The 18876-nt window shown below is 41.0% G+C and overlaps 1 protein-coding gene across 2 annotated transcripts in view; it reads left to right on the top strand.

The window, feature by feature from the left end:
* Positions 1 to 18876, top strand: part of ANO2 (anoctamin 2) — a 192552-nt gene that overhangs the window by 157917 nt on the left and 15759 nt on the right. For both annotated transcript variants that reach the window (XM_040596853.1, XM_040596855.1), the window contains 2 exons: positions 552 to 652; positions 9883 to 10031. In XM_040596853.1, the coding sequence (XP_040452787.1) occupies positions 552 to 652; positions 9883 to 10031 (250 nt within the window). The remainder of the gene's footprint in view (positions 1 to 551; positions 653 to 9882; positions 10032 to 18876) is intronic.

Here is an 18876-nt window from a genome sequence, read left to right as displayed (position 1 = left end):
GCCTTTGGGAAACCTATGGGAGAGCCAGAACTGATTCTGGCTTATCATTCTGTAGATCACTGGAAGCCTAACAATTTTAATAGATTAGAAAGTTATAGCCATTTTGTGCTAAACCTGTTTTCCAAAATTCCTTTTAACTGCTGCGGGTATTCCCTTGAAAATCGATAGATGTACTCAGGGTTTTACAATAAAGCTTGCATATAAGTCTTTACAAGATTGAAGACTTTCTTCCCCCTTGGGAGACATCAGGTTGGTGATACTGCATTATGTTTATTACATTGATTATATAGTAAATATTTTAAAAGGAAATATAGTAGCCCCAGGGCACAGTAAGTTATTTCAGAGCTCTGCATATTTTCCATAATGCAGTTTTATGAGTGGAGATGAAATACCTTGTTAAGCATAGAATTGCAATGATCGATGAGCTCTGTGCTGCACAAATTGGTGGCAGGGGCGATGAGCACGTATAGACATCATTAGCTCTCCCAGGTGGGTGCTTTTAAATTAATTCTCTTAATCCCTTCACACTCTATGGTTTTGTTTAATTACAGTGTGCTCCAGGAGGCTGTTTGATGGAACTCTGTATTCAGCTGAGCATCATTATGCTTGGAAAACAACTGATTCAAAACAATCTGTTTGAAATTGGAATCCCGTATGTATCCTAGCCTTCTTCATTACCACGCGTTACTCCTGTGACACAGTAAATTAAAGACTTGATCCTTATTCAGCTGAATGCCATTTTTGCCACTGCCTTCAGTGGGTTCTAATTGAATGTGATGATAAATCACATTTTCAGTTGTGCTGAAATGATCTGGCTGTATTTTATGTTGAATAATTGGCTATATCTGCAGTAAATGGCTTGGAGAAAGTGATTGAATATATTAAATAATTGATCTAAATTAATTTTAGAAACCTGGGAAAACAGGCAAGGTATGATAGATCTCTTGGGAAGTTTTACAGAAGCTTTCAGGGTAGCAGTATTGAATACAAATTAGTATAAAGTGGAGGAGAGATGGTATGAAGAAAAGCAATAGCTCATAAAAGCCGTTAAAATGTATTGCTTGATCTATGACTATTTTACGGGCTTACGGATGAACTACACACATTTCTAAGGCACATGTATGCCAGTATGTTACCGTATGATGCAGGAGCTAGAATTATGGGAGAGATGCTGACGTGCTGCATCAGTGACCGCCTGCCACAAGGATGCTTGTGTCCTCTGCTCCAAATACAGCCAGAAATCTCTCTTGTCTGCCTCCAATGTCAAGGGGATCTTCAGGCACTGAGAATCCACTGATAGTGTCCTGCTTCTGCCTCCTGGGAGGTTTGCTCTTATTTCTGTTAATTGAATCATCCTTGCTGGTGGCACTGGTCTGTGAAATGTGTTAGATGAAGAGTGGCTTAGATAAAAGTCTCAACGCCACTAAAGTTAGAATCTTTCAACACTGGTGTCAGCAGCTTTGAGATCACATCCCCAAGGAAGGCCTTGAAGATGCTAACTAGAAACACCAATATGAGTGATGCTTAAAAGATTATGAAATATTTTTTTAAATGAGCTCTTTTCCTCCTTTTTCTTAGCAAGAACATTTTTTTAAAAAGTAATTTATATAAACAGAAAGAAAAAAAAAATCCCAAACAAATCAAATGTGGGTTATGGAGAGTTTCATTATTCTTGTGTCAAAGTTCAATAGGGAGGCCTGTTTTCTGTCTACTTCTTATTGAGTTTACAGTTTATTTTGAGGAAAGTGTGGTAAATCATTCCCAAAATATCTGACACATTGAAGACTTAAAGCTTTCTCAGTGTAAACCTGGTCTGATTTTTTTTCCCTGTCTTCCAAAAACTTATTGCTACTGGACTTTCTTAATGGGAGTTTTATGATGTTAGAAATAGAGCATTTATTATTTTTGACTCATGAAAGCAGAGGCTGATCCAGTCCAAACAGAAAATCGCTGTCAAATTATTTCTCAGTTCCCGCACTACAACTCTTGGTGCAAGAATGTGACAGTTTCATCCCATTTTTCTCCCTCATTTCTGCTCTCCCAGCCTTCTGCCAACAACCCAATGGCAGCCTCCATTTTGAAAACTGAATAACTGTTTGAAAACAAACAAACTTTAATCCTCTCCTTCCTTTCATCTTCTCCTTCCCAGAGAAATACCTCATTTCAGTCACAATGCTATCTTGTCACCTTGAAATAAGCACATCTGGTTTCCCTTCGCTTGTCTGCATTCTCAAGAAAATTACGTGTATATCTGTAAGGGCTCGGCCCTTCTGACTGGACCTGTTTGTACCAGAAGCACAGTGTTTTGCTGAACACTTAATTAAATAAGTTATTTAAACACTAAATTAAATAACTTAATTTAAATAAAAATATATTAAACAATAAATTAGCTTTCTGTTTCTGCATAGACCACTCCACTGGTTTGGAGTTAGCGATACTCTATTCTACCTCACCTGCCCCAGGACGCGGGCGCACGGGCACACTGTGAGTGTGAGTTTTCAGAGGGCTGTGCACAGGTCTGCTGCACACAGATAAAGCCAGACCAAAAGGGACTTGAGACACTCACGTGTTGTACAAGTAGTGGTTCTGGCATACCTGTGTCTCACACTTAGTGTACTGGGTCTATACATGCTGTTGTTAGATGTGACAGATGTATAGATGAATATATCCCTGCTCCCTGCCCTCCTGCCTTCTTCTCTGGCTTCCTACTGTATCCTGTTCTCGCTGTTCTGCTACCTGTATTCCTTGGTAATCTCTAACAATCAGCTCACCTCCTCTGTTAGATCGTCCTTTTTCTACCAATAGGTTTTTTATTTTCCTTCCCAGGAGATCTCTGTCTTCATCGAGCCCTTGTTCTGTTTTGTGGTCTCTGCTTTTGTACAGGCTACACACCGTGGTGAACAGTCCTCCTCTGGCGGAAAGGCAGATCAACTTTTTCTATCCCCAGTTTCAGCAACTGCATTCCCCACCCCCCCCCACCCCCCCCCCACCCCCCCTCACCCCCACCGCCCTTGCCTTGTGCCTATTCGGAGGGAATGACAGAGTGAATTACACAGCTTGTTCCACTGGATCCCTGTATTTTCCATGAGGGTGGAGTACAAGTGGTGCAATGAACCTTACCCATATGGAAAGGCAGAAGGGACTATCATAAATGGTGATTTATTCTTCAGAATCTGGAACTGTCCTTTACATGTCTGTAACATGGAAGTATCTCTCTGCTAAGTTATATGATGACCAGATCCAGAGTTTTCTTCCTTATTGAAATCTCAGGATTTCAGGATTATTTTCAGAAAACCTTTTGATCTCATTCACCATAAACCCCAAGGCATTTTAATTGCTTTGCAGAAGATCACAAAGCTTGCTCTCGTTTGCTGTCTCTTTCCCTTAAAAAAATGCTACTAAGTAGGTGGTAGACTGACTTTATAGACAACATCCATCCATTATGTTTCTAGCGCCCCAAATGTTGCCACAATTGGGAACCATCATTCCATTTCTTCATTCTGGCTTACCCGCGGTCAGTGCTGGCTGAGGAATTATGGACTTAAACTTCAGATGGCAGCCTTGTGTCTGCTGCACAGCTACAACAGATGTGACTTGCTGGTTTTCTAAACCTTTCTGTGATTTCTTTTTCAGTTTCTGCACCCACAAATATCAGAACAGCTAGGTAAGTGCAACAGTACTTGAATTATGGAAAACTAAGCGTACTTGAATTGAAATGTGTGTTCTGTGAGACTGGAATTCACAAGTTTAACAGATGTAAATCTGCCACAGTTCACTCAGATGTGTCACATACCATAATTCTTTTACTGTTGCCACAGGAATTGACCCTAAAAGGCTGCAGGGCTTGAGAGCCTTAACCTAGAGTTCCTTTCAGACTCCTTTTCTTCAGTTCTGTTTTTCTGAACTTATTGAAAAAAAACTGTGTGGTTATTTTATTACTCTCTGTCTTTGACCTTGATGACAAACCCTTAGGGTAAAATCCTGGCCCTATTGAAGTCAATGGCAAAACTTCCACTGACTTTAGTGGAGCCATGATTTTGGCCTTTTTATTCAACATCAGTTTCCACCACTTACTTCAAAATACACTTAACTATGCTGGATGAGAATACTAAGAGTTAGTAAAATCAATTTAAAGACATTCTTTCATAGCTATTATCTTTTATGTAGCTTGTCAGCTTTAATAAATTATTCTTAATGTTGGGGGGGGATGTGCCTTTTCTTTTTTTCTTTCCTGTTTCTGTTTATTGTTTTCTTTTATCTGAGAAATCAATAAATCTCAAACACAACTGAAACGTCCATAGAATTCAGAGGTCTGAATGTGCCAAGGAAATGTGGCTACACCATAAATTTGTGGAACAGAACGAGAGATTAAAGTCCTTCTGTTCTTCCCCTGCCTCCTTCTTGTACCCCCTACCTGTGAAGATGAGAAGGTCTCTCCTCATGTGAGCAGACTGTAGGAATATGACTGAAGAAAAGCCTGGACCTTCAGTGCTCCTTCCCCAAAGCAGCAAACAAAATTGCAGGCAAGGACACAAGAGTCTGAGTCACTGCCCTTCCTTTTCTCTATGCATAAGTGCTCCAGCTACTCAGCCTAATAGTCTTTGCTGTCTAGCACTCTCCCTGTACACTTTTCCATGCTACAAAGGAAAAAAAAAAATAAACTATTTAAGGATAACCTTAAAACCCACCTGATATAAATAATCATTCACCCCTGGCAGCTGTATTCTAGGGGGTTTCTGTCTTTTCATGTAGAGTCTAGCAAGCACTGCCTTGCAATACTTCTAATCAAGTTCTTGATGACTGTCACAGGTGATCTGCCTTTGCAGTTATCCAAGGACATTTGTTAACTGAGAATCTTGAGAAACTGGTGAACTGATCCTCGGCTTCAATTTTTCTGTCAAGCTCTGGTGGACACGCATCAGAAGGACTGCACGGCCCGGGAAGACACTGAAGACTTGCACCAACAAAATAATTTCCCTGCATCTGTCTTATTTCAGCCTGGCCCCAAGCTGCCCTGCCTCTCCAGGCTCCATTTGTTCCACTCTGTCTCACTCCACAAATTTCTTATTTTTCCCAAGTCATCATTGTGTCTTCCCCTATATCCCCCAAATCCTCCTACTCCTTTTTAAGGTATAAATAGAGCAACTGTTGAGTCATCCGTCTGGGTTTTTTTAAGAGACTTCGTGTAAGTACAGCATGTGCTTGCATCCCAGCCAGGATCACTTTGGTTTTGATCCTCAATTTTTTCCTCATCTTTTTTTCACAAAAGCTTGTGGGTTCTTCAGGGGTGGGGCATTTTTCTGTAGTGATTTTATGCTGTCTTCATAAATGTGCTGATTATCTTGCACAATGTGATGTTTATTGGTTATATTAGGAATTAGGAACAGCATAAGTAAACCATGTTCCCACCTCTTATCTAACAGAACAGTTTGGTGTCAATCCCCTGTAAAAACTGCAGCATCATTTGTAATGACTCTAGATGTAGCCTTCTGACAAAAACCTGTTCTTGATTTATTTTCTCCCTGATCCTACATTCATTCTTATTTAGTGCTATTCAGTCTCCTTAAGAATGTATTTTGCTTTTTGATATTCACTGCCCAAAGGACCAGAAATAATGGCTATTCTACCGTTCTAATGTTTTCTCTGTTTGTCCAGATTCGTGTGGCTACTAGTGGGGTCATGAGACTTCTTCAGTGCCTCTTCAGCCCAAACCTTCTTGGACACTCATCCTGAATGGGCAAATTTTACTTCTTTCTTACTGGTGGAGCTGCCTGGCATGCAGAAATCAGAAGCTAAAATAGCTCTTGATTATCACTGTCTGTCAGCTTTGTTTGAAAATGTTGATCTGAGTAATTAAAAAACAGGTTACACACAAGTGCATTTAAAAAGCTTACTCGGGTTTAATATCACAATCATATGTGCAGCTATAGAGTTCTGCAAAACTAATTTGCATTGCCCTACTGCTGTATAGCTGGAGAAAAACAGTGCAAATCCCTGTTCTCTGTTCCTTTAACTTTCTGACACGTTTCTGTTTGGTCTCAAACTTCACATGCTTGGATATGACACAAAGGTACATTTTTTGTGGAAAATTTGAAAGAATTAGTTTGGCTTGCATTCAGTTAGTTGATCCTTTAAAAAATTCCATAAAAATAAAAATAAGAAGACTCTTCAAAGCTGAAGTCAAAAAGGTTGAAGATGCCACTCCTCATGCCTGGTTTATAGATAGCCAGATGAAAAATTAAAAATTATTCTGAGTAACTGAGCCCTGGATTTAGTGTATTTCCAAATAAACATTAAAAACAACAACTATTGTTTTAGTTACTGGATCCTCAGGGGAGTTATGTGTATGCATTAAACTCCATAACTTGACTCAGTGGTGCTATAACCAGAGGATTAGATCACACATGTACAGACTTCACATCTAAACACACCCAAATTTTATCTCAGCTGCTGCACAGTGACAGTGAGATGCTCTTCAATCTCATCTGCCCGTGGAAATACGAGGGACATTTATAGCTCATATGATTTTATTGGAACAGAAACCTGCACTGTCTTGAACTTATTGTTCACTGTCCTCTGAGAGCCCCTTACATTAGGAAATTAATTGGGATATGCTGGAAGAGTGTCCTGGGAATTCTTTGATTGTTTTAAATCCTGCCCCCAGTCTCCTACCCTCTGAATACTACATCACCTCTGTCACAGACAAGTTCCCTTGGTTGCTATAAAAGCAGAGGCGGGAAAAGGAAATTTTAGTGTCTTCAAATGGCTGAGTTTGCATGATGTAGGAGGTAAATGTCTTTGTAAGGATCCATCTAATTCTTTCATGTGGAGCATTTTAAATCTCCCCACCCTTTTAGTAAAACTGTGTAAACTGTATGTTCTGGGTACCAGAAGTATTCAGTTACCTTCCATATATCTGGATATTGCCAAAGTACTGAGGATGTTAACAGCAGACTTATGAGCTATGTCTTAGCTGCACCTGGAACAAAAGCTGCAGCTGATCCATTGATTTTTGCAGCTTTGTGATCCTGGGACTGACAGGGCCTGATGCAATCTAGATCTTTTTTAAGAGTGCCTGCCAACCCCCATTTCCTCTGTACTGGTGATAAAATTGAATGGGTCCTGTAAACACTGGTTGGTGCAGAAATCCTGTAGCCACTGTAGTCATTTCCAGGCTGATACATATATATATATATATATATATATATATATATATATATATGTATGTATATGTATATGTATATGTATAAAACCTTGTGCTCTGTGGTGACACAGTGTTCCTGTGTGGCTCAGTGCACATTCAGGCACATTCAGGGACAAGGCAATAAACCCACCCAGCAAAACCTTCAGTGTGTTTGCCAGCAACCCTTGCCCTGCTACTTGAGTTAGGGTCTGAGAAAGCGGTTCTGCTTAACTGGAGGTACAAACAAAAACCGCTACCATTTCCCCACACACTCCCGTCGCCAGGCCACACACCTCTAGTTCAAAGGATTTATCACAAGCTGTGGGGGAAGCGTTTGTGTGAGAGCCCTGCTTACACTACTGGCAAAACATCACTGGAATTAATCTGGATTTTCACTCATACGGCACATATGTGAAGAACTATAAAATAATGTCATGCATACTTGTGAAAGATAAATTTAATCTACAAAAGAAAGACATACCATAAGTATAAATCTTAATGTTTTAGGCTAATTCAACTGTATTTCACTTCCTTGATTTTGAAGAAATATCTCATTCTATTGCATTTTTCCATGGGAATTTCTCCATGTGTAAAACAGCATGAAAATATTGATGCATATGCATTTAAAATGTCATCTGTGGAGGACATGGGGAATACTTCACTCTTAGAGATGGATTCATTTCACTCTGGGATTATACTACTTCTGAATTTTATGTATTTGTTAGTGTTGTGAAATTTGTGTCCCCATCTCAGTGGGACAGTGATTGATATTAATACTCGTACTGAGGTCCAAAGAAATACTTAACACAAATAATTGCTCACCCATGTGAGTAATTTATAGTCTGGCCAAAATGGACAATGTTATTGTAAAACGTGATCAAAATTAGAACCTCTGATACAACCTCTTCTGATCTGTGGGAGCTGGGAGACAAAACTAATCTGTGTTTACCTAAGAAATGATGAGAAATGTTTTTTTGCTTTTCTCCTTCAGAGGCAATGAAAACTCACCAGAATAGTTGATATTGCAAGACACATACTTTTCAGGTAGCACAAATATTTCCTGATTGAAATCGGGAATTTCCAAGTCTCACCATAACAGTGTTTGTGCACTAGCATACACTGTGGCATATCTGAAGGAAAATTCAGAACCTCTAAAACTCTTATGAGAAATCTCTGAAAGAAGATTATGTAGTTGTGCAAGTACATAAAGCATCTAACTCCTGGTGAAGTTTTTTAGGGTCCACACAGATCTGCATACTTTACCTTATACATGATTGGTAAACTCTCAGAAAAAAAAATAATTGGTTGAGAAATATGTATTTTTCACATAAGCATTCAATAAATGTTTCAGTTTTGATGTTAGTAGTTATAGAATTCTATAGTTTCCAGTGACTTAGGAATAAACTTGTAGAGAAGTTCCAGTGAGTTCCAGTTCTTCCGCAGTGAGTTCCAGTAGGGGGTGCATTGTGGGGAACTGAAGAGGCTGTTTCTGCATATTTCCCAAGTGACACTTTTCTAGCAATAATTTGTTACTGAACCCAAAGTGACAAAGGTAGGATTTCTGTCTGTGCATGACAGGAATGATACGCCTCTCTGAGACCAAATTCTGCTTACCTTGCTGAAACTCTTATGAATCTGATTCTCTCCATTACTTGGAGCCCTGTTTGTATGCCAAATAGAAAAAGGGAATTGTGTTTCTCTGTGATGAAAGACTATTAATAAAATTAAGACAATGCTTACACTTAACATTTCATAGGTATGTATTTTATTATTTTCACTAATTGTAGCATCCTTTTGGTTAAAGGAAAGAGTGCTTCCCCTTTAAGGTTCCACAAGCAGCATCTTTTTTTGTCTACTTAGATAAAGTCAGGTATATGTGCTAGTGATAAGAGAGCACTGGAACCTGAAGAACTGCGGGTGTTTTCTGGTGGTCACAGGACTGGCTTTAAGTCAATAATAATTTTCGGAGTCCAAAATGGCTGTGGACATATCAATATCTTGGAGACACTTCTTTTTCTGGTGCTGCAGGTTTATTAGCAGAGGCGTTCATTTCCTTTTACTGTGAACAACAGGTAGTTTTGCTGCTAAAATGTTCACAAGTCCATCAGGTTTAGGAATCGGTACGCTTTTGCACCCTCTTTTTTTTTGGCAATATGTCCAGTCATTTTGACCTTAAAAGTATACTATATTGGAAGTTCCCAAGTTTCATGGTGAGAGGAGAGTGCACCTGTGCTAGATATGTGGTATGGAGGTATCACACTACTTTCTGATATTTCGTTTCTTTCTTTCTTTCTTAAGGCAGAGGTGCTCAGTGTGTTGTTTTTGAGACTATTACTTATTACTGGTATTATTTAGGTCCAAGGTGCTTGAACTTCTGGAAGATGTCCATTCAACACATATCCAGAGAGAAACAATTATGAAAAAGTATTGGTTTCAACTCCACTTTAACAGTGTTATGCTGTTGTAACTTTCCTCTTGACAGAAGAATACAGGAACTGCTGCCCCCAGCCACCTGTCACCTGGCAATAACCAGCATCAGAACTTCAGAGCATGGCGTAAACTAAGCCTATGGGCATCAAAGTAACACGATATATCTATTTTGTGTGGCTGTGCAAAACCTAGGCCAAATCATTAGGGAAAAAAAAGAAAGAAAGAAAAAAAAAAGACGACTTGGTTCAATCCAAACTTTTATTCCTCAGGAAGCTAAAGAAGTTCTTCAGGAAGCTGAAGGATGAAAGAACTGAGCCAAAGGAAATGGACACCAACCAATCAAAGGACCATCAGCAATGGGATCTTGACTACATCTTGGAACCTTTCACTGGGCTGACTCCAGAATACATGGAAATGAGTAAGTTTTCTGAATTCCCTTTCCCTTTCTGCAATAACCATAGCTTTACATAGGACCAATCACTGTATATCATATGACTGTATGTCATAAATTGGCATGATTAATGGGGAAAAAAACCAAAACACTTGTAGTTTGCAGAAATTACATGCAAGACAGCAGGCCTATGAGTCTACCACATTATCAGCATAGCAACAATGATGAGTCCTAGTATCTGTTAATACTTGTACTGTGAGAGTCCACTGTTCCCAGCTGAGAAAAGTGCATAGAAACCATTCAGCCACAGAAAACCAGAATAGTTAAAGTTGGAATGGACCTCTGGAGATCATCTAGTCCAACTCCTCTGAACAAATCAGGGTCAGCTAGAGCAGGCTGCTCAAGGACTTGTCCAGTTGGGTTTTGAATATTTCCAGAGATGGATCCTTTACCCTCTCTCTTTGTAATCTGTACCAGTATTTGATCACACTTACAGTAAAAAAAAAAAAAAAATAATATCCTAAATAGCATTTCCTATATTTTAGTTAGAGCCCATTGCCTCTTGTCCTTTCACTGGACACCCCTGAGAAGAGTCTAGTTCTGTCTTCTTTAATCCACTCAACATATTTGCAAGATCCTCCTGAGCCTTCTCTTCTTGTGGTACAACAATCCCAGCTCTTTCAGCTTCTCCTTGTACATCAGGTCCTCCAATTCCTTAATTGTCTTAGTGTCCTTCTCTGGATGCACTGCAATATGTCCATGTCTGTATTCTACTGGGGAGCCTAAAACTGGAAATAGCACTACAGCTGTGGTCACAGTAGTGCTGAGTAGAGGGAAAGGATCCCTTCTCTTGACCTGATGGCAATACTTTTCCTAATGCACCCCAGAAGGACTTTTGCCTTCTTTGTAGATATGGAATATTGCTCATTCTTGTTTAACATGCTGTCCACCATATGTGCAGACCATTTTTTGCCAATTTGCTTCCCAGCTGGTCAGTTCCTAGTGTCTACTGGTACTTGGGGTTATTCCTCACCTGGTGCAAGACTTTGCATTTTCCTTTGCTGAACTTTGTGAGATTCCTCTTGGACCGTTTATTCAGCCTGTTGAGGTCCTTCTCAACGGCAGCACAAACATCCGGTATAACTCCTCCCAAAATTAAAATAGCTCCTTAATGTTTCAAATGTAGCAGAAAGATGTAACTTCCAAAATACAAATGTGCATTTTCTTGTAGAAGTAACAGAAAACTTTACAAAAGAGAACTGTAGGAATATCTTTTGAAATTACTTTAGTTCATGACTGAATGTTACGTGACATTGAATCATGTACACAGCATTCCCAGCTATGCTTAAATTAAAATCCACATGCATATACAACAGGAGAGAACCTTCAGCCTATAAAAGCTTGTCAGTCAGCTGAAAGAAACAGTGGAATGGAGAATTGTTATTCCCATTTTTCTTATGGAAAGCTGCAGTCTGCAGGTATTGCGTGGGCCACACTTTCTAAGGAAATCTAGGGTGCACCTGGGAATTATTTCTCAGTGTCCCACCTTTCAGGACAGGTCTTTAACCAACACATTCTCCAGGTTTTTTAAATAGCATGTGAGTACTTCCTTGGCATGCACCGCCCTGCTGGAGTGGCTGACATCACTAGTGGGGTGCACTGCCAAACATCTGGTCATCTTTCAAACCCCTGTAAAGTAGGAGCAACTCTATTAAAGTCAATAGTATTCTAATCTTGTAAAGCTGGTGCCCACCATGTGTATATAATCTGTCTTCATACATGCTTGCTGTTTTTCACAATTACTTAAATTGCTGCTAAGCTGTGGCAGAGATCAGTACTTTTTCATGGTTTCTCCACGGATTGCTTTTCCACATTAGGTAAGTATGTTGGTGGAAACCCAGGTGGGACTGGGAGCAATTCTTTCTTGACGTGGCGATGTGTTATATGTTTGGTAACCACACTATCACATCAGGGGGACAGCAGTTCCTGTTTTCTGCCAGGTGGAATCCAGGATCACATACATCTCCATGCATCCACTTAGACTCAGCCACTGCTCCAAAAGGAGCAGGTCAAACACTGGGAGAAAGGAGCACACTACAGATGAATTAGTCAAGGACATATATCAAGCATCTGATAGAGAATTCCAAAAAGATATGTATACATGACCTCTTTCTCATTCTAAAGTGTGTTATAAACTCCAAGGAGGATCTCTATGACTCAACAGGACCCAGGAAGACAAAGGTGCAACTATTCACCAAATAACTCAGTCCTGCAGCCCTGGGGCACAGTCCAACTTCAGCTGTCCTCAGGGAAATGAACCTGAGAGGAAGCAGCACACAGGGATGCTAGGGAGTAAGTACGAAACCAGGCTCTTCACACTGGATACAAACCAAAAATGCAGGGTACCCCTCAGCCCTGTAGCTGCCTCATGGGTAGACCCTGGAGAGGCAGGGAAGGAGAAAGGAGAAATGGTGTGGGTGGGGAAGGAGGAAGGAGAGAAATAATCTAGGCAAACCTAAGCTTTAGGGCATAAAAGTATTCAGGAGAGAACCACAGCTTGTCAATGGGCATGTTGTCTAAACCCAGGCATCTGTTAAATATTGTATGTGACAACTCCTGTTTTCACAAGCCACTATTCTCAAAACATCTGAAACAGAATGCATTTTATGACAAAAAATTTAGTACCATGTATGGTTTATCTCTCTGTATAGAAATAGCTATATTGATTTATAGATATAATGTATAATATATTTATAAATCTGTATATGGGATTTTATATAACGATGGATTTATGTAATATATAAATACATAAGTGTATGTGAGGTATTTCATATATTGGCAGATTTGGGGATCTCTTTTATGGATGTGTTTATGGATCTGAACCTTGCCTTCTGTCATGCCATTAAGTTGACATAAAGAAGCCCTCACCTGCCATCATCTGCCTCACAGTTGTTTCAATTCACCTTAGCATCTGGCTGTGTGTTGCAGCCTCTACTACCTCCTCTATCCCTCTCTGTACATGATGATACATTGCTGAAAAATTCTCCTTTAGGACTGCTTTTTTCCACTCGTTACTTCAACCCAAGATGATTTTTCCTCGTGGAAACTTTTAGCAAACTTATTTGCAATGTTTAAGTTAAACAATGGTGAAAAAAATATAGACATTTTCCCTTGTAAACATTTTCATATGTTTTTATGCTTAGGCATAACTCAGAAATGGTACACTTTAACATCCAAAACTTTCTGGTTAGCTAGCTCTCTCTAAGGACAAGGACTTCAAGTTATTGGTAATAAACAAACAGAATTAATACAACTGTTTATAAATATTTAATTTCTTGTTCTTGCACAACTGTGGTAGGTCATCTTATTCATTCTGAGAGCTACAGCAAGCGACTGGTTGCAGAATGAATGGCCCGCTACAGCAAAAGCCCCTGGCAAGGTGAGGAGGAGCCAGACTTCTTCCCAGTTATAATGGGCCAGAGGCTGCTGAGTACGCTTTGTGACAACCAAGAAGTGTGGCTGACTGATACAGAAGCAGGATGGAGCCTTGAGTGTGTTAGGAACTAGAATACCCCAGTTTCCAAACGTTACATACTGGTGCTTTCTCCTAATTGTAGTTGGACCTAATGTAAAGTGCCCAGGTTTGGAAGGAAAATCTTTCCACTCTCTGTTACCTGTGGCAAACTCCCACTGCATCTGAGATGATCCCATCACCCTGATTCAAGATGTCTGTGTAGGAGATCACCCTTGATTGACTTGACTGATTGATAAGGACACCACTTATATGCAAAGGTCTGTCTTATCGGAATAACCTGTAGTATCAGGGTCTAAGCTATTGATGTTATAAATCACGAGACACTAAGCCTGTGTTTTAGATTAGTCCCTTGTGCCTAGATCATAAACAATGTGGGGTGTCTCATCCTGCAGTCATTCAGGGATAATTAGATAGATGCCCCACAAATGAATGGGTGAAATACTAATCTAAACATTTGCTTACAGCAGGAGAATTAGCTTCTCAAGTGAAGAGACGGCTTGCTGAGCCTTGCGGTGTGCCACAGCGAGCTATGCCCTGCCCGTGGGACTCAAGACGAATGCGCAGCAGATGAAACCCAAGCTGCACCTCCCCAGCCCGCTCGTTGCCCCGGGTCCATATCACGGTGCTCAGCTGTCAGATTCACTGCGGAGTGACTCAGACCACCCACGCCGACAGGAAGAACTTTGTGTAGCTCAGCAGTGAACCTGTCAGCTGGGACTGCTGTGAAGGGCATCAAGCTGGAATGGCGAGGCAAGAGGCAGTTACACAGCTTATTTACCTGTCTTTCTAAATTTGATTTGAGAGGAGGAGGGAAAGGAAACAATGCAGCAAGGCAGAGGAAGCTTCCCCCCCCCCCCCCCTCCCCCCCCCCGAGTTGCTTAAAGAGGCAGAATAACTGGGATTTAAGAAGAGGTGATACTAAGGAGAAGAAAGAAATCTGTCTGATGATTCACGACTTGGTTCTTAATTTTCCACTGATTTACTCAGGCAAGCTCCCCCTGGTCTCAGTGGCTATCTGCTCAACCAGGAATGAAGCAGCTGAATAAGAAACTGTAGACTGGGCTTAATGTAGCCTTTGGGCTCCCCCATCCAGACGATGGATGGGGTTTCATGCAGAAACAGGCATGGACAGACAACGTATCACTACATTCAGGTTTGTTCTGCCAGGATGCTCCTATTTTTAAGGATGGGTATTTTACGGACATCTCTAAGACTACACAGAGAACCTTTCCCCAAACTAAGACTCTTGACTCCAGGTTTGCCATTTGCTAAGCTGTACCCTAATCACAGTCAGTTCTTGCATAGTGTTTGGAACAATCTCAGGATGTGTTTTGCAGTACAATATGACACAGGTCAAGGAGTTTTTGGTGATAACTATCCCACTTGAATTTTGGAATAGCCATTTCAAAGCTGCTGGGATTTCCTTTTGTTCTGATTGCTTATACTAGGAAGCCTGAAGCCTTGGAGAGCAAGAAAAAGAAGATCAAAGGGAGTGTACCCCTCACAATGAGCAATGATTATAAACTGGTAACAACAGACGAGAAGGCTGAGGTACTGAGTAACATTTTTGCCTCAGTCTTCACTGGCAATCTCTCTTCTCACACCTCTTGAGTGGATGAACCACAAGGCAGGAACTGGGAGAGCTAAGTCCTTCCCACTGTAAAAGAAGATCCAGTTTGTGGCCCTCTGAGGAACACATAAGTCTATGGGATCTGACAAGATGCCTCCCAGAGTCCTGAGAGAATTGGCTAATGTAGTTGCCAAACTACTCCCCATGATATTTGAAAATTCATGGTGGTCAGGTGAAGTCCCCAGTGACTGCAAAAATGGAAACAATGCACCCATTTTTAAAAAGGGTGGAGAACAGGACACAGGGAATGACCAGCCTGTCAGCCTCACCTCTGTGCCTGGGAATACCATGGAATAGATCCTTCTAGAAGCTATGTTAAAGCACATGGAGGGCAGGGAAATGATTTAAGACAGACAGCATGGCATTACCAAAGGCAATTCCTGCTTGACCAGCCTTCAGTGATGGAGTGACTACATCAGTAGACAAGGGAAGAGCTACGGATGTTGTCTATTGACTTCTATAAGGCCTTTGACAATGTCCCCCACAACATTCTTCTTTCTAAAGTGAAGACATTTGGATTTGGTGGGTGGACTGCTCAATGGAGTAGGAATTGGTTGGATGGTTACATCCAGAGGGTAGTGGTCAATGGCTCCATGTCCAGATGGAGACTGGTGACAAGCAGTGTCCCTCAGAGGTCTATATTGGGAGCAGTACTGTTTAGTATCTTCACAATGACATAGACAGTGGGATCAAGTGCACCCTCAGCAAGTTTGCAGATGATGCCAAGCTGAGTGGTGCAGCTGACACACCTGAGGGAGAGGATGGCATCCAGAGGGACCTGGACAAGCTTGAGAAGTGGCCCCATGTGAACCTCATGAGCTCCAATGAGGCCAAGTGCAATGTCCTTCACCTGGGTGAGGGCAATAATATCGGTACTAGTTGAGAGACAAAGGGATTGAAGCAGCCCTGCAGAGAAGGACTTGGGGGTACTGGTGGAAGGGAAACTGAATGTGAGCTGGCAGTGTGCGCTTGCAGCCCAGAAGGCCAACCATATCCCGGGCTGCATCAAAGAAGTATGGGCAGCAGGTCAAGGGAGGTGATTCTGCCCCTCTGCTCTGGTGAGGCTGGAGTACTTCATCCAGCTCTGGAGTCCTCAACACAGGACTGGAGTGGGTCCAGAGAAGGGCAACAAAAATGATCAGAGGCGTGGAATACCTTTCCTATGAGGACATGCTGGGAGAGCTGGGGTCATTCAGCCTGGAGAAGAGAAGGCTCTGGGGAGACCTTATTGCAGCCTTTTGGTACTTAAAAGTGGGCTTATAAGAAACATGGAGACAGACTTTTTGGTAGAGACTGTTGCAATAGGACAAGAGGTAATGGTTTTAAACTACAAGAGCAAAGATTTAAACATATCTATAAGAAAGAAACTTTTTACAATGAGGGTGGTGAAACACTGGAACAGGTTGCCCAGAGAGGCGGTGGATACGTCATACTTGGAAACATTTAAGGTCAGGTTGGACAGGGCTCTGAGCAACTTGACCTACTTGAAGATGTCCCTGCTTGTTGCAGGGGAGTTGGACTAGGTGACCTTTAAGGGTCCCTTCCAACCCAAACCATTCTATGATTCTGTGATTCTATGATTTAGTTTGAAGGTAGAAGTCACATATAAATCTAAAAATAAAAAGGAAACATAAGAGGGTAAAACCTAGTCTACAAGTCAGGTAGACATCCATTGACTTCAGTGTGTTTTACAGATACTGGCAGTATGGGAGGGAGAGGCCAATACTTCACCATCACAAATACACTCTTTTGGGAAAACTTTTGTGATTTATTTTGTCAGTGAGAGAAATTCTGAATCTGATTACAGCCAGTGGGCTACGCTGAACTTCTTTCTCAAACGGGCCTTGTCAGCCAATAGCTTGTCTGCACATAGTTTTGATTTGCACCAGCGAAATTTCTGATAACTGTTTATTTTGATATTATTAACAGATATATAGTTGTATTTTTTTAGCAGACACTCTGCAGCGGAGACACTCTTAATGTTCCTGAGTGATCAGAAAATTTTGCTGATGGAACTCTGAAACATAAATTGTCACTGTTAACATGTATCAAATTTGTCATCAGCCCTTCCTGTTTCCAAAAACGTGCAATGATTTTTGATGCAGCCCAATATACCAGACCACACGCATTCCTGAAGCAGGCAGCATATATAGCAGTTTCCTTTTCCAGCTTGTAGCAAGTTTGCATCATGTGTAACTACCCTGCAGTGATGGGAGTTGGCAAGAAATTGATGTTATTGATATTGAAATTGACATTTCTAATGAAACAAGCTTTATGAAATTTGCTCCAAAACCAGATAAATTATGCATGTGAACATGTGAAATTTCTACCACTGGTGTTTTCTTGAGAAGAAGCTGACATCAGCAATTACTTTTAGATTCTTATTTAATTTTGTCTTCCCTTCTCCAATCTAACACTGCTAAGAGTCCAAGGTTCATGTGGTAATTAATTAAATCTTTTTTTTTTTCTTGAAGAAAAGCAATAATAAAGGGTTTCATCATCCAAATTCCATTAAAAATCAATGGCAAAACTCCCTTTTGAATTTTAAGAAGAAAATTATTAGATCCAATGTCTGTAGCTACTGACTACCATAAGGATTAATCTTAGAGGTTTGGAAGAATTTCCCCTAAAGCAGGAAAAGCCGTCAAAAAGGCAATGTGTGAGGCAGCAGTGGGGGAGGGGGGGGGGGGAGGGAGAATAATTGAAGAGAAACCTGCATTTTTCTATAATCTCTATAATGAGGATGGATTTGAAAATACCAACTCAGCCTGTTGTGTGTAGGCTTGTTGCATATGTTTATCAGCATAGGGTGGTAAATTACACCTTTTCCTTAGTTTCTCAGCCAGGCTTGGCTGTGTATTGAAAGGTTTCTTCTTAGGACTTGGAAAAGTGGCTTTGTAAAGGAGCGATTGTTCTGTTGTTTAGTTCCAGTTACACATGAACCCATCACAGATATTATTGATACAGAAGTAAGAAAAAAAGAACAGAATAATAATAATAATAAAAAAACAACAAAAAAAACTTTCTCCTAGGTTAGGTTTTGATGTAAAAGGTACCTGGGTTACTCGTACTGCTCAGTGTGTAAATCTGATACAACCTGTGTGTTATTTACCGTGGAGGGTTTTATGCTGGGGACTGATTCTGTATGCCTCACACAAGAACACTAGCCAGCACTCTTCCAAATCCATACTTTAAAAGCCTTGATCTGTGCTCTTAATTATAATTTGGAGGCCACAGCTAGAGGGACAGCATGTGCTGTGGTGTTGTTGGGGCTGGGTTCTGTTCAGGCCCTGTGCACAGGGAAACAGCTTCCATGAAAAGCAGACTTCTGAGCCTTCTCTCGATGCTGTTTGTCTTTTATGGTTTTTGTCTCAGGGCCCAGGCAGCCTAAGCCTGGATAAGATGTTGCAGATGTGGCATGAGGTGGTGTGAACCTTTTGGGCTGACTCTGGGGCCTTTGTCTCTTTCCTGCTTCAGTCAGACAGTAAAGGTGGCTTGTCCTGAGCACCCATAGCATGTGGTTTGGGTTTTTTCTCTCATCAGAAATAAAGTCTAGGTCACTGACAGCACAGCTAGTCTCCTGCTTTGATGCCCCAGGAGAAGATGTTATTCACCGTGTCCTTGACTTCCCCTGATACACAGCCTTCAATGAATATGTTTGCTAGCTTGTGCCATGAGGCTGGGTGACGTTCATCTCTGCTGCCTCC

This window comes from Falco naumanni, chromosome 5 (genome assembly GCF_017639655.2).
Source record: "Falco naumanni isolate bFalNau1 chromosome 5, bFalNau1.pat, whole genome shotgun sequence".
NCBI lineage: Eukaryota > Metazoa > Chordata > Aves > Falconiformes > Falconidae > Falco > Falco naumanni.
Note: the sequence above shows the minus strand (reverse complement) of the source record. Positions and strands in the feature narration are given on the sequence as shown.